We start from the raw sequence: 11,982 nt of genomic DNA on the forward strand, positions 1-11,982 counted from the left end.
CCCCAGTGCGCGGCCACAATCGCGCCAGCCACTGCAACGCCCGCCGCACCGCCGGCCACTCCATGAGCGCGTGCAGCAGCGTCTCGAGCTGCCGATCGCTGCCGTGCTGCTGGTCCAAACTGGCAATCCGTGCCCTGCTTTGATTGTTTGTGAGTTGTGCATGGGTCCCTGCCTTTGCGCGCGGTACCTGGCTCCCCCCCTATGCCTTGGACACTTTGAGGTCGGGGGAAGGGTTGCAGCATTGTGGCTTGAATGGTAGCGGTTTCTCAGGGTTTCCAGCGGCCCTCCCTGGTACCTGTCAGTCTGCCAGATCCTTGCTCTCGGTGACTGGCCACATGATATGCGAATGATTTTTGTAACAAGCGCCAAGCAAACAGCTTTGACCAGCATACGCTGAGCGCTACCTGTGGCTACTTTGGTACGTGCGAAGCAACACTCGATGGCAGTAGGGGATTAATTGAACTGCAACGGAAAGCGAATTGCCATACCCCTTCCTGCTCCTTCGAGCCGGCCTCAATGCAGGCCACCTCGTGTGCATGATGCAGGCGCGTGCTGTGCATGCATAGAGTTCATGTACATCAAATGCACACTAGCATTGGAAGGGCAATGCCTTACCCGTAAAATGGACAACGGTGTTGTGCCGTCTGCCAAATAGATATCAAGTGCTGCTGCACTTGATGCCAGGCTCGGTGTTAGATGACAACACCCGCCAAGCAGCTCATGCACAAACCAGTGCGACAGGCCTCAAAGAGACCCGGGATGAGGCGACTTGTCCACAATCAAGCAGGCCTCTGCCTGCCAGCCCTCCGAGCCATAGCCCAGCTTTGTGCCCGGACACACCACAACGCGCGCCCCGGACCATATCAGTCCATCAGTAGATCCTGTCCAAGACGTAATCGACCATTAGCTGAAGCGACCGCTTTGAACGGCTCGGTGGGAGCACGGCCAGCGCTGCGAGTGCTTTGTCAGCCTCCTCCCTCGCCAGCCGCCGCGCCTCTTCCACGCCGCCCGCGCTACTGACGAGCTCAATGGCGCGCTGCAGCGAGTTCGGCTCTGAAAACTCCGACTGAATCAACTCTTCCTGCAAGTTTCGCGTGCCACGACAAAATGTTAGGGTCAAGGGGTGACATGGATGGTGTGCGTGCATGCATGCACATGCATGTGTGAGTGTGCACATGCGCATGCACACGCGTGGGCGCCCACGCGTGTGCGCTCCGGGTTATCCAGGATCGCAAGCAGGCCGAGGCTTCCTAGCAAGGCAGGGTGTACAACAGCAAAAACTGGGGGTGGCCTCTATTCGCCTAAACCAAATGTAGGTATCTGAGCTGAGTGCGCACCAGCTCCGGCGAGTTCCGCAGCGCAAAGATGACGGGCGCCGTGAGGTTCCCGCTGGCCAGGTCCTGGCCCTGTGGCTTGCCCAGCTGCTCGCTGGTCTGAGTGAAATCCAGGATATCATCTACAACCTGCCATGATGTCAAGTCGCGAGTTGGCAGGGTGTGATATCTCCGAGGTTGCAACGGCATGGACATGCACGCACGTGTCAAGCCTTCGCACATGTATGCATGTCACGATTGAGTATGGCAGCGCAAGTGGTAGGCCCATGTAGACTGGCTTCGGCGTCCCACAGTCACAATCACAGCCGCCAGTTGCTCCGACTTGATGTAGTGAAAGCGGGCCCATCACGCTGACAAATTGCGGGCGTGCCAGGCGGCTGCCCTGCCCTTGGATGATCCATCCCCTGTTTTCCGCCGAGCAACCAACAGCTCGTCACTCCTTGTCGCCCCGCCCCCACCTGGAATGCCAGGCCCAGGTGCTTGCCATAGTCGTACATCGCTTCCTTCACCTCCGGGCTCATGCCGCTGAACACGGCGCTGCTGCGGCAGCTGGCCGCGATGAGGGATGCAGTCTGGGGAGGCGGGGAGAGGGAGCACATAACGAGGGGTGGCGGTTGTGTGTGATCGGCTTACAAATGCGGCGCGTTTCATTTTTGGGGTGGGAGCTCTGCCTTGCTGCATTCATGCCGGGAGATGAACGTGTATCACCGCGGCAGTAAGCTCAAGCCGCACGAGGTGCATCAGCTTCCACATCAAAACCGCGCACCTATCCGCCATGGCCACTATCCAGCTGACGTGATACCCAGAAAACATCGACTAGAACTCACCCACCCCGACCGCCCAAGCACGCCCTTACATGCAACTTTGGACACGCACCTTGTAGAACGACTTATCCAAGTACGTGTCCAGTGTGATCTCAGTGTCGAACAGGGAGGCGGCCTGGCTGATCTCACCGTTGGCGAAGTCCGCGATGACCTATCAGGGGGCAAAAGTATGGTGAGCGTGCCCGCCAGATGCGTTGATGTGAGCGTGTGCGGGCGTGCGGGCGTCAATGCATCTGTGCACATGCATGTGCGTGTGCATGTGTGTGCGTGCGTGTGCGCGTGTTCGCGCGTGTGTGCGCATGTGCGTGTGCGTGCGTGCGTGCGTGTGCGTGCGTGCGTGCGTGCGTGCGTGCGTGCGTGCGTGCGTGCGCGCGCGCGTGTGTGTGTGTGTGTGTGTGTGTGTGTGTGCGCGTGCGCGTGTGTGCATGCGTGCGTGCGTGCGTGTGTGTGTGTGTGTGTGTGTGTGTGTGTGTGTGTACACGCGCGAGTGTGCGGGCACACGCACGCGTGCGCATTTGCATGCAAGTGTGTTTATAGAGAGGAGTGATTGCAACGGGATTCTGCGGCCGTGGATTAGGGCAGGGGGCTTGGCAGCTCAACGCATAGACCAGGAGGCTAGTGACTTGAGCATGCGACGTGGACAACGGCTGGAAGGGTCTTGTTGAGCCCTGGGAAAGTCTTGTGCGGCCGCCCTGTCCGTCATCTCACAGACACTGGGCATACCGCTAGCTGCAAACGCCCAAGCCGCGATGCCAGCTTTATACAACAAGACACCACTGAATCTCAACAAGGGCTGCATCCCCGACATCTGAGCCTCTGCACACGTCTGCGAGGTCCCCATGCCGCTCACCCCCTGCGAGCCCGACTGCTGCGCTCGCCGTCTATCCCGATCACATGCTCCACTTCCGTGTGACCATGTACTCTTTATCCCTTAACGACTCTCCGTTCCCCACCTGGCTGATGAGCTTGATGACCTCCAAATTGTCAAGGTTGGCAAGGTACCAGGAAGACTGGGCAAAAAGGAAGTCACCCACCAGCACGGCCACACGCGTGCCATACAGCGTGTTGACCGTGTCCTTGCCTGCGCACAGGCGAACATGTTTGCTGCGCTGTGAGCAATGCGCAGGACGCAGCACTGTAACAGCTCAAGCCGAAGCTGCCACCTGCAACGCCCGAACGAGCAGCTGCGCAACCAACTAAACCTACAGCTGTTGCCGACGCCGGCCAACACGCTGCTGTTGACGGCAAGGTACATAGGTGTTGCACCCCCTTCTCCTCTCATTCATAACTTGTGAGCGGTGTGCAGCTGCACCCCTCGTGTCGAAAGCCGAAACCAAGCCACGGCCACTCACCCCGCCGCGTGCTGCAGTCGTCGAGCACATCATCGTGCACGAGGCTGGCAGTGTGGATCATCTCAATGATCTCCGCCAGGCGCCGGTGATACGCGACAATGTTGCTGTCGACGGGCGGGGTTGGGGGCCACGGGGGATGCAGGAGGATGCGCGAGTTAGCCACCGGTGCGGCAACAGTGCGGCTCCAGCACAGAGTGGTGCGGCGCTCAGCACGGCAAAGGGGGAGAGAATTGGGACCTGCTGAAAGCAGAGTGTGCCTGGTGTTTGTGCCCCAGCCATGCCGCCGATTGCGCCACACACGCTGCTGCTGCATCGCAGAGCGCCCGTCGAACATCAGGGCGCTGCCTTTGCCTCTTGGCAAAAGTTGCCGCCCACCAGTCCAAGCAGCAGCCGCCCCCGCCCACACCTGAGGCCCGCCATCTCCGCAGTGGCACGCGCCATGAGCAGCACAACCATGGGCCGCAGCTTCTTGCCGCCCGCCCCGAAAATCTGGTCCGCCGCTGCAAGCAGCATCGGGTGGCGGTCGCCGACGATGTGCCGCAGGTTCTGGTTCATTGTGTCCATGTCCGCTGCTACCGGTTCAACTATTTCTTCCAGTAGTTGTGCTGGGGACGGCCGCTCGATGGGGGGATGGATGGCCGCGGCTTCGCTGCTCACGGGCACCACCACCCGAGCAGTCCACGGTGCGGACGAGCTGCTGCTGCTGCATCGATGGATCCGGGGAACAATTTGCTTCGCAACGCGATGCAGCGCGCGTGATCCTCTGCAGGAGGGACCAAGCATTCCCAGTGGGCTCTGCTCAGCGACCAGCCGCATTGTGCTGGCGCCACTCTAGCTTAATGTGTGATTCCCCAAGACCTAGATGGATGCACCAGGCGTGAACGAGGAGCCCAGTGCGCGATGAAAGAGGGGTGCTGCAAGGCCTTGTGTGTGAAGACGAATATGTCGAATGTTATACTTTTGAGAGAGTGTTATCACTACTGTAGCCGCGGCTGTAGTGTGAGCATTCAGGGCCGGCGCATTGCGGCTTCACAACCGCGTTGCAGGTGAGCACTGTGGCATGCTCACACAGCCGAGGCGCATGGCCCACTGCCGTCAGAGCATCGCCAAATCGTCGGTACTGCTCATTTCAAGGGCCTGTTATGGTCCTATTACAAAACATGCATCGCGCCTTGCGAGTGCATCCGGTCAAACAGTCAATGGAGCTGGTTGTCAATGGCTGACCACAAATGCTCGCTCAATGCAGAAGAGAGAGGGACTCAAGCTGATGCTTGGAAATGAAAGGTGTGAACACAGTCAACTAGGACGGTCCTGCTGCTGCGATGCCACCACCTCTGCCACCCGCTGCGCGCCGTCACGCTGGTCCCCATCGCCGCTGTCCCTGCTCGCGCCCGTCGCAGCCTCGCTGTCCGTCCTGGCCCCAGGCGATGGGCTCCGAGCGCCAGAAGCTGGGTCGCGCTCGGGCGGTGGCGGGACTGTGTAGAAGATGGATGTCTGGCCCCTCGGCTGCGCATGGTTGTGACGAGCGATGAGTTGAATGTTGTGCGCAAAAGCGGCACACTTGGTTTGGGGCAGACGAGTGCATGGCGCACAGGCCTGGTCCTGTACCCTGTGTTCTGTGCACATACACGCCGGCTATGTGGGCACGGAAAATTGCGAAACTCTTCCATCTCACAGGCCAGGACCACCCGCAGCTCGCACCCACACCTGCATGAGGGGTCCGCCGTTGCCGGGCGTTGCGTTGGCGGCCAAGAACATCCGCCACGAGATCCAAGGAAACATGCCGCCGCACTCGGGGCACCTTTGAGGGAGCGGCACCCATGATGTGTTTAATAACCAAGTTGTATTGGTGCAGAGCACTCCGCGGGATCAAGCACAGCACAGCCAAGATTGCACGGGCGGCCAATCCATGAGAAGACCGCAGCGGCAGTTCAGGACGCTGCTTCATGCACACCCCCTGCTTCATGCACACCCCCTGCTTCATGCACACCCCCTGCCGTTAACGAGGCCCCCTCGATGCGTTGCGCTCGTCCTCGTCCGGCAGGACCGCTCACTTCTTTGGATACTTGCCCTTCAGGATGAGGCCCCTGCCGTCGCAGGCCTTGCAGCGCCGCTGAATCAGCTGCATGCGGGGGGGTGCAAGGGACGGGAAGTATTTGGCAAGGACGGCTACAAACCTTGAAGCAGATGCGCCCAAAGCAGCTGACTCAGCTGAGGGTCTCGCAGCATCCCATCAGCACAGACACGGCTTGGCCGTTGCTGCAAGTTGCTGGGGTCGCACACCCACCCCAGCAACGCAGCCACTCACGATGCGCTTTGTGAACTCGTAGGCGCCGATGACGAACGGCACGACGCCGACAAACGCGCCAAACCACACCTGCAAGATGTGGCGGCACGATGAGTCACACTTGCCGGCAGACATGAAAGCAGGGGTGCAGAAAGCGACGCCGTGGGCATGCCACGAGAGGGCGTTAAGATGCACAGGACAAGCCGCGTGCTTGGCTCTGGGAAACACCAAGCAGGCACCCACCTGCCAGCTGGGCTCCAGCGGGCTGGGCACATAGGTTGACAGATCCACTGGCACAATAGGCGCCTCTGCTGCCTGTGCCGCCTGTGCCAGCGCCATCAGCTGGGCAGCGGCGCTGCCCACCGCTGCTGCCATCACTGCCGGGCCCCGCTCGCCCCGTGCGGCGGGCGCCGCCGACGGATCCGCGGCATGTTCGCGCGTGTGCGAGCACGACCTGCATACAATTGTCCTGGTCCTATGATGAGCGCATGAACTGGACGTGCCACGGTGTGGGCACCTGCCTGCGGAGCTTGTGGCCTGCATCAGAGCTGGTTTTGTGCGGTCGATCACCGCAACCAGTGGTGATTGACTTGTTCAAAAAGTGCGAGTTGGAATTGATTTCGCAACGAGGCAGTTTAGAACCAAGTACCACAGGCGACTTGAAGTTCGACACCCTGCAGACCACAAGGGGCAGCGCACGCGACAGGGTTGCAGGACCAGACGGAATATAAAAGCATGATGCAACCCCTTTTCACGCGGAGCTCTCGAGTGGTGGCCCGTGCCAGCCGCTTAACGCCACCGCAGGGCACAACACAGTGGCGGCGCATCCCTGCGCGCGCCGCAAGCACTAGCAGCAATCGGGCGGCAGCCGTACCCACAGTGTCGTGGGAGATTCGGTGAGCGTACAAGGGCGCAGTGACCACGTCTGTTGCGAAGCGTCTGACGTGACATGGCAGCCTCAACCATAGGCAGAGTCCGACAGCGCCGTCCTGCTGCCCTCACGCCCCTCTCAAAAGCCCATCTCCCGTCCCCCCTCCTGTCCATGTCCCAGCATGCTATACGACGGCGCCTGCCCGCTGTGCATGCGTGAGGTGGACTTCCTGCGCGGCCGCGACGCAGGGCGCGGCAAGATCGACTTTGTTGACATTGCTGCGCCGTCGTACACGGCCGAGGCCAACTACGGCATCACGTACCAGCAGGCAGGCGGGGAAGGATCATGAGGGCCGGGCCGAAAAAAGGCAGGGCCGAAGGGAATCAAATTGAGGCTGCCTCAACAGGGGCAAGGCGGACGGAAGGGGCGGCCGCCGGGGCCGAGGCGGCCACCTCGGTCAGCTGCGGTGGGGCTGGGGTGTGTCCAGCGGCCCTGGTCTTGTTCAGCCTCGCCGCCGACCGGCTGCTCTCAGGCCATCAGCATCAAGCACGTTGCATCACCGTCTGGTGATCCTGTAGAACAGCTCCTTCATGTCGCGCTGAGCACCGTGTTGTCGCGGCACGGTGCTTGAAGGATACAGAGCAAGGGCCCATGCTTCGCTGCCTCTCCAAACAACTTCAAGCCGGCTGCCACCCTCCAACCTCCAGGCAATGGAGAAGATCCACGCCATTGAGAGCGACGGTCGCATCATCACAGGGATTGAGGTGGGTACACTGCAGGCTGGTTGGCAAGAATTGGCGGCAGCGTGGCGCCGCCCGCCCCACATCGCCTGAAAGCCTGCGGCTTCGGTGGTGCGTGTGACATCCGCGTTTTAGTGCAGCTTTCCAGCAGTGCATGCTTCTTGGCCCGCGCATTGTCGGATGCAGCTCTCCTGAACACCCTTATTCTTGTCTCTTTCTTGTCCAATTGCAGGTCTTCCGCCGGCTCTATGAGGCAGTCGGTAAGCTCATACTTGGGCGCAGGAATTGCGCTGGATCCCGCCCGATATAGCATGATCAGGCCAAGGCCTCTTTTATAACATCAACCCGACTGGCCCGCTTCCCGCGCTGGGTCCGTGCAACTGCCCACCCTCTGACACCTTCCGTCCCTATTGTAACGTATCCCCAGGTTTAGGCTTTGTGTACTCGTTGACCAAGAACCCAGCTGTGGAGAAGGCGGCAAACGCTGTCTACGACGTGTGGGCCAAGTACCGGACCCAGATTACGGGTCGCGAGGCCATGGAGGTGATCTTGCAGCGCCGCGCAGCCGAGGCAGCCGGCAAGGGGGATGCGGGCAGCCTGTGTGGCGAGGAGGGGACCGACGGCGCTGCAGCGTGCGAGGTGCCGGTGGGGGCGCGGGGTGGTGCAGACAAGCAGTGATGCAAGTTGGCAGATTGCAGTGTTGGTGTTGGGCCGTGTTCCAGTTTGGCTACCGTCTGGCTGCTGGCAGTCTACGAGGCAGCTCATGCACATACAAGCACGCTGCCGTCCATAGCAACCATGGCATCGCGGGCCCGATGCTGCTTGATATCATTTGCTGCGCCATTTCTGTCCTTTCTGCTGGGTACATTCCATGTGTAAAAGCGACCAATCATGAGCAGACTGGCCTTGCTTCTGGTAAACCAGCAATGGCCTGAAGCCTGCCGGCAGGAGACGGCTACTTGTTGAGCGCTGAAATGCTCTTGTAAAGTCAGCTCATCCCAGGCGGACGCCCTTGATTGGGCTGTGCAGGCTGTCTTGCACCCTAAGCCAGACTTCTTGCCTCACTAGCACCCGTATGCAGCAGAATCTCTCAAATTTCCACATAAACGCACGCGAAGTACGGTGGACTTTCAGTGAAAGTGATGAATGATGGGAGAAACACTGACATACTGGTTCTACCATTCAAATGCAAGCCCAGCAAGTTCTTTGCATTTCCAAGCACCGGCATTTTGAGAATAATTGTGGTAGGTGGTCAAAAGCACAGTTTTTTACAGCGAACGATGTGGTGTTGCACATGGGGATTTGCACAAGCAAGCAGCTAGCATGTGTTTTGAGTGCTGCCACAAGAGAGCAAACAGTCTAAACAAAACGTCGTGTTTGCTCTCAAGGCCACTGCACTGGGCTCGCGTGTCAGCACTGCGGGTGATTGTGTGACGCGATCAAGGTTGATTGGCCGCACATGATCAGACTGATGCATGCAGCTGAAAGTTGCATCGCATGGCGTGCTTATACTGCAATTCGGATTGTTGATGGCGCTTGATCGTCTTGTGCGCTTTTTTCCAGGCTTGTTTTGTCAACTGTTTGGCCGGTATGTGTGTGAGCAGCTGCCACATTCCACAAAATGTGTGCAATTTGTGTAGGGCTCACGCACCCTCAGCTGCCTTAGCAGCCCCGTGCAACCAGCAAGGGATCGACCTGCATCGTCCACCGCTGAAGAGTTGGGTAACAGAGCGATCGGGGCTGTGCGGACCGATTGGAGTCCTGTAAGGTGTGTGGCTTGTCGCCCACGCTGTGTTCCAAGCGGATTACGGCGGCAGGCTTTCTGCTGACTTTGGCAGGCTGCAGGGTGGTACTGTGGCTTGAAGTGCGATAGCCTTGAAAATGCACAGGCGTCAGCATTGATACCAGCTGCCTAGGCAGTGCACTGACCACGCCACGCTCAGGAGCGAAAACTGCCACGCTGGGAGGTCATGGTGCCCGCTGATGATGGGACAACCGAACAGGAGCTGCTCGCCAGCTTAGGCTGGTGGGATGGCAGCCCCAAAGCGCAGGTCGGCTGTGAACCTCATCACAGCCTCTATTTACAACAGCGGGCCCACAAACAGCCAACACATGGTGACATTTACAAAGTGGGAGGCTCGGGCATTAAGAACCCGCGCCCCGCCCACGTCGTTGTGTTGGCTTGCTTGGCAGCTGGCACATCAGGCGAGGGAGGAGGCACAGAGTCCGTCGTTGATTCAACAATGCAAGCCGCACCCGTGTCTGCGCACAGCAGCGCTCCGTTTGGGCCACGTTGCACCAGGTTGCGCAGGGGACAAAGACGCAGGGGACGGCAGCTGGCATTGGAGCCTGCTACCATGGCACCCATGACAAAAAAGCCGCGACAAAGTGTTGGAAGAAACGGCCCCGCTGTTAAGCATGGGCAGCATCTGGGGTTAGTGTACAACTCGCAGAGCACGAGGTTGGCGGGCGGCTACAGAGGATGGCTGGGTGCATGGTGCGCAAAAGTGGAGTGAGATAAAATGTTCGCTGCTGCCCTTCAAATGCCTTGGAGTTCCTTGCTAAGCGCGTGCGCATGCCAGTGTTGCACAAGGCACACAGCCTGTGAGTAGACAGGTGCAGGGTGTAGGCAGGCCGTTGCAGGCTGAGCAGGCCCCTGCACGTCCGCCCACTGCAGTGTGCCAGCAGGGCACTGCAAGCAAGTCTCGTATAGAAAGAAGCCGACAGTCTGCCAGCTGCAACGGCACGCTCAGAACCACTGACACTGCGCGCCATCAGGCAGCACCCAGCGGCAACGCTGCGCACAGCAACCAAGGCGCTCAAGAAGAGGCAGAGGCACAGGCAGAGGGTTGGATCGGCAGAAAAGGCCCTACAACGCAGAGGCCTTGCTCCACAGGGTGGTGTTGTGCCACAGCACACAGGTGGCACGGCCAGCGTGTGGTGTTGTGTGAGCCATCAATACATCCTTTCTGGTTGGGAGCTCTTCCAGCCTCACTCTCAAAGCATAACAGCAGTGAAAAGCTACGCGGACAATGAACAGCGCCCAAGGCCCTTCGTCCAACCAACGCAGGGCGAGTCGCCACACACTACCAAGCTGGAGAAGCTTGCTAATCTATCGCGGCCGCCGTGATGCGCGGGCTAGCCGTTGACCGGCCATCACCCCCAAAAGGCCGCAGGTCGTTCAGTCAAAGTCCAAAGACCCAACGGTGCCGCTGTCGACCGCCGCACGCCTTGCGTTGCGCTTGGCACGCCGGCCCGACCCGGGCGCCGAGCCCGCGCAAGCCCCCGGCGACGTCCCAAGCGCCGCGCCAGCCGCCTCCATCCACCGCCCACAGTTGCTGCCAAAGCTGCAGGGGGAACGCCCCAGCGGCGAAGTGCCCATTGCCACGGCGGGCGCGACGTCCCGCTCCCACGCGTGGAGCGCCTGCGTGCTCTTGGGCATCTTCGGGCGCGCCGTGCAGCCGGGTGATGGAAGGCCAGGGGGCGGCACGCCGCCGCCAGCGCGCCCCTTGCCCTTGCCGCCGCTCTCCTGGGGCGACTCGCCGCTAGCTGCCGTTGGCGCTGCTGGGCGAGAGGTGTGCTTGGCCTTGCCCTTGCCCTTGCCGCCTGCGGGTGCGCACTGCTGCTCCGCTGCGCCGGTGCTGGTGCTGGTGCTCGCGCCAGCACTGCCGCCGGCGCCGCTCCCGCTCGCACCGCCGGAATTCACGGGGCGGGCATACATGCGGCCGTTGCGCATGAAACCGCCCCCACCCCAGCGGCGGTTGCCCAGCACGATACGCGCGCGGCCTGTCGAGGGATGGGTGCACGGTCGGCATGGCGCGTCAGGCCCGCACAGTCTGTGCGTTGCAGCCAACGCTGCCGCGCCGGCTGCGCCTGAAGCACGCGGTTGCTGTCATGTCGATATAGCCATGAAGTGCCCACAACAGCCTGACCCTGACCCGTCAGCCAATGGGAGCTCCCTCACAACCCCCCTGGGGCACCCTTGCCCACCCGCGGCCGAGGAGAAGTAGTAGTCCTCAATCGCCTCGTCCTCCTCCAGCTCAGCGTCCAGCATGTCCTCGTACATGTCACACCAGTCGCGCGGGGATGGAGGGCCTGGACGGTGACGCCAAGGGGGGATCAGAGGGATAGAAATGAGCTGAGATTGGCGCGGTGGCCGAGAAGCGAACGCTCGGGAGCCATCGCGGCAGCATGTGAAGACATGTATGGGCACACTCAAAAACACACAAGCACACCAGGTAACTTCCAGTAGAGGTCCCTCACCCTCGCCGTCGCCATTGTAGCGGTCGGCGTCGTCCGCCGCCGCAGCCGCAGCCGCCGCCGCGCGCCTCTCCGCGTCGGCGGCCGCCAGGCGCCGCGCGCCGGCTGCGGCGGCCTTGGCCTTCTCCCGGGCCTCGTGCTCGTCCACAAACCAGCGGGCGCGCTTGAGGAGCGTGACGCCCTCCTCCAGGGGGTAGTCCGACGGGGTGCCGTCCAGGTGACGGTGGGTGTAGAGGTGCGAAAACGGGGCCTTGCACTGGGGGCACCACTCTTTGACCATCGCCCACTGTAGGATGCAGTGCACTGCGCGGACG

The 11,982-nt window shown here is 60.9% G+C and overlaps 4 protein-coding genes across 4 annotated transcripts; 1 reads left to right on the plus strand and 3 right to left on the minus strand.

Moving 5' to 3' along the window:
* Positions 1-1,301: 1,301 nt before the first annotated feature.
* On the minus strand, positions 1,302-4,074 carry MNEG_8646 (octaprenyl-diphosphate synthase; the record flags this gene model as incomplete). Its single annotated transcript, XM_014042879.1, has 6 exons — positions 1,302-1,463; positions 1,793-1,906; positions 2,211-2,309; positions 3,112-3,239; positions 3,511-3,614; positions 3,917-4,074. 6 exons carry the CDS (start codon positions 4,072-4,074, stop codon positions 1,302-1,304), a joined length of 765 nt encoding a protein of 254 aa, XP_013898333.1.
* Positions 4,075-5,560: 1,486 nt separating this feature from the next.
* On the minus strand, positions 5,561-6,172 carry MNEG_8647 (hypothetical protein; the record flags this gene model as incomplete). The annotated part of the gene is made up of 3 exons (XM_014042880.1): positions 5,561-5,632; positions 5,819-5,887; positions 6,041-6,172. The coding sequence occupies 3 exons, from the start codon at positions 6,170-6,172 to the stop codon at positions 5,561-5,563; spliced, it is 273 nt and encodes a 90-aa protein (XP_013898334.1).
* Positions 6,173-7,378: 1,206 nt separating this feature from the next.
* Positions 7,379-8,086, plus strand: MNEG_8648 (Uncharacterized protein; the record flags this gene model as incomplete). Its single annotated transcript, XM_014042881.1, has 3 exons — positions 7,379-7,432; positions 7,641-7,668; positions 7,836-8,086. 3 exons carry the CDS (start codon positions 7,379-7,381, stop codon positions 8,084-8,086), a joined length of 333 nt encoding a protein of 110 aa, XP_013898335.1.
* Positions 8,087-10,589: 2,503 nt separating this feature from the next.
* MNEG_8649 (hypothetical protein) lies at positions 10,590-11,948 on the minus strand (the record flags this gene model as incomplete). Its single annotated transcript, XM_014042882.1, has 3 exons — positions 10,590-11,194; positions 11,399-11,503; positions 11,672-11,948. 3 exons carry the CDS (start codon positions 11,946-11,948, stop codon positions 10,590-10,592), a joined length of 987 nt encoding a protein of 328 aa, XP_013898336.1.
* Positions 11,949-11,982: the final 34 nt, after the last annotated feature.

This window comes from Monoraphidium neglectum (assembly GCF_000611645.1).
Source record: "Monoraphidium neglectum strain SAG 48.87 unplaced genomic scaffold scaffold01664, whole genome shotgun sequence".
In the NCBI taxonomy this organism is placed as follows: Eukaryota; Viridiplantae; Chlorophyta; class Chlorophyceae; order Sphaeropleales; family Selenastraceae; genus Monoraphidium; species Monoraphidium neglectum.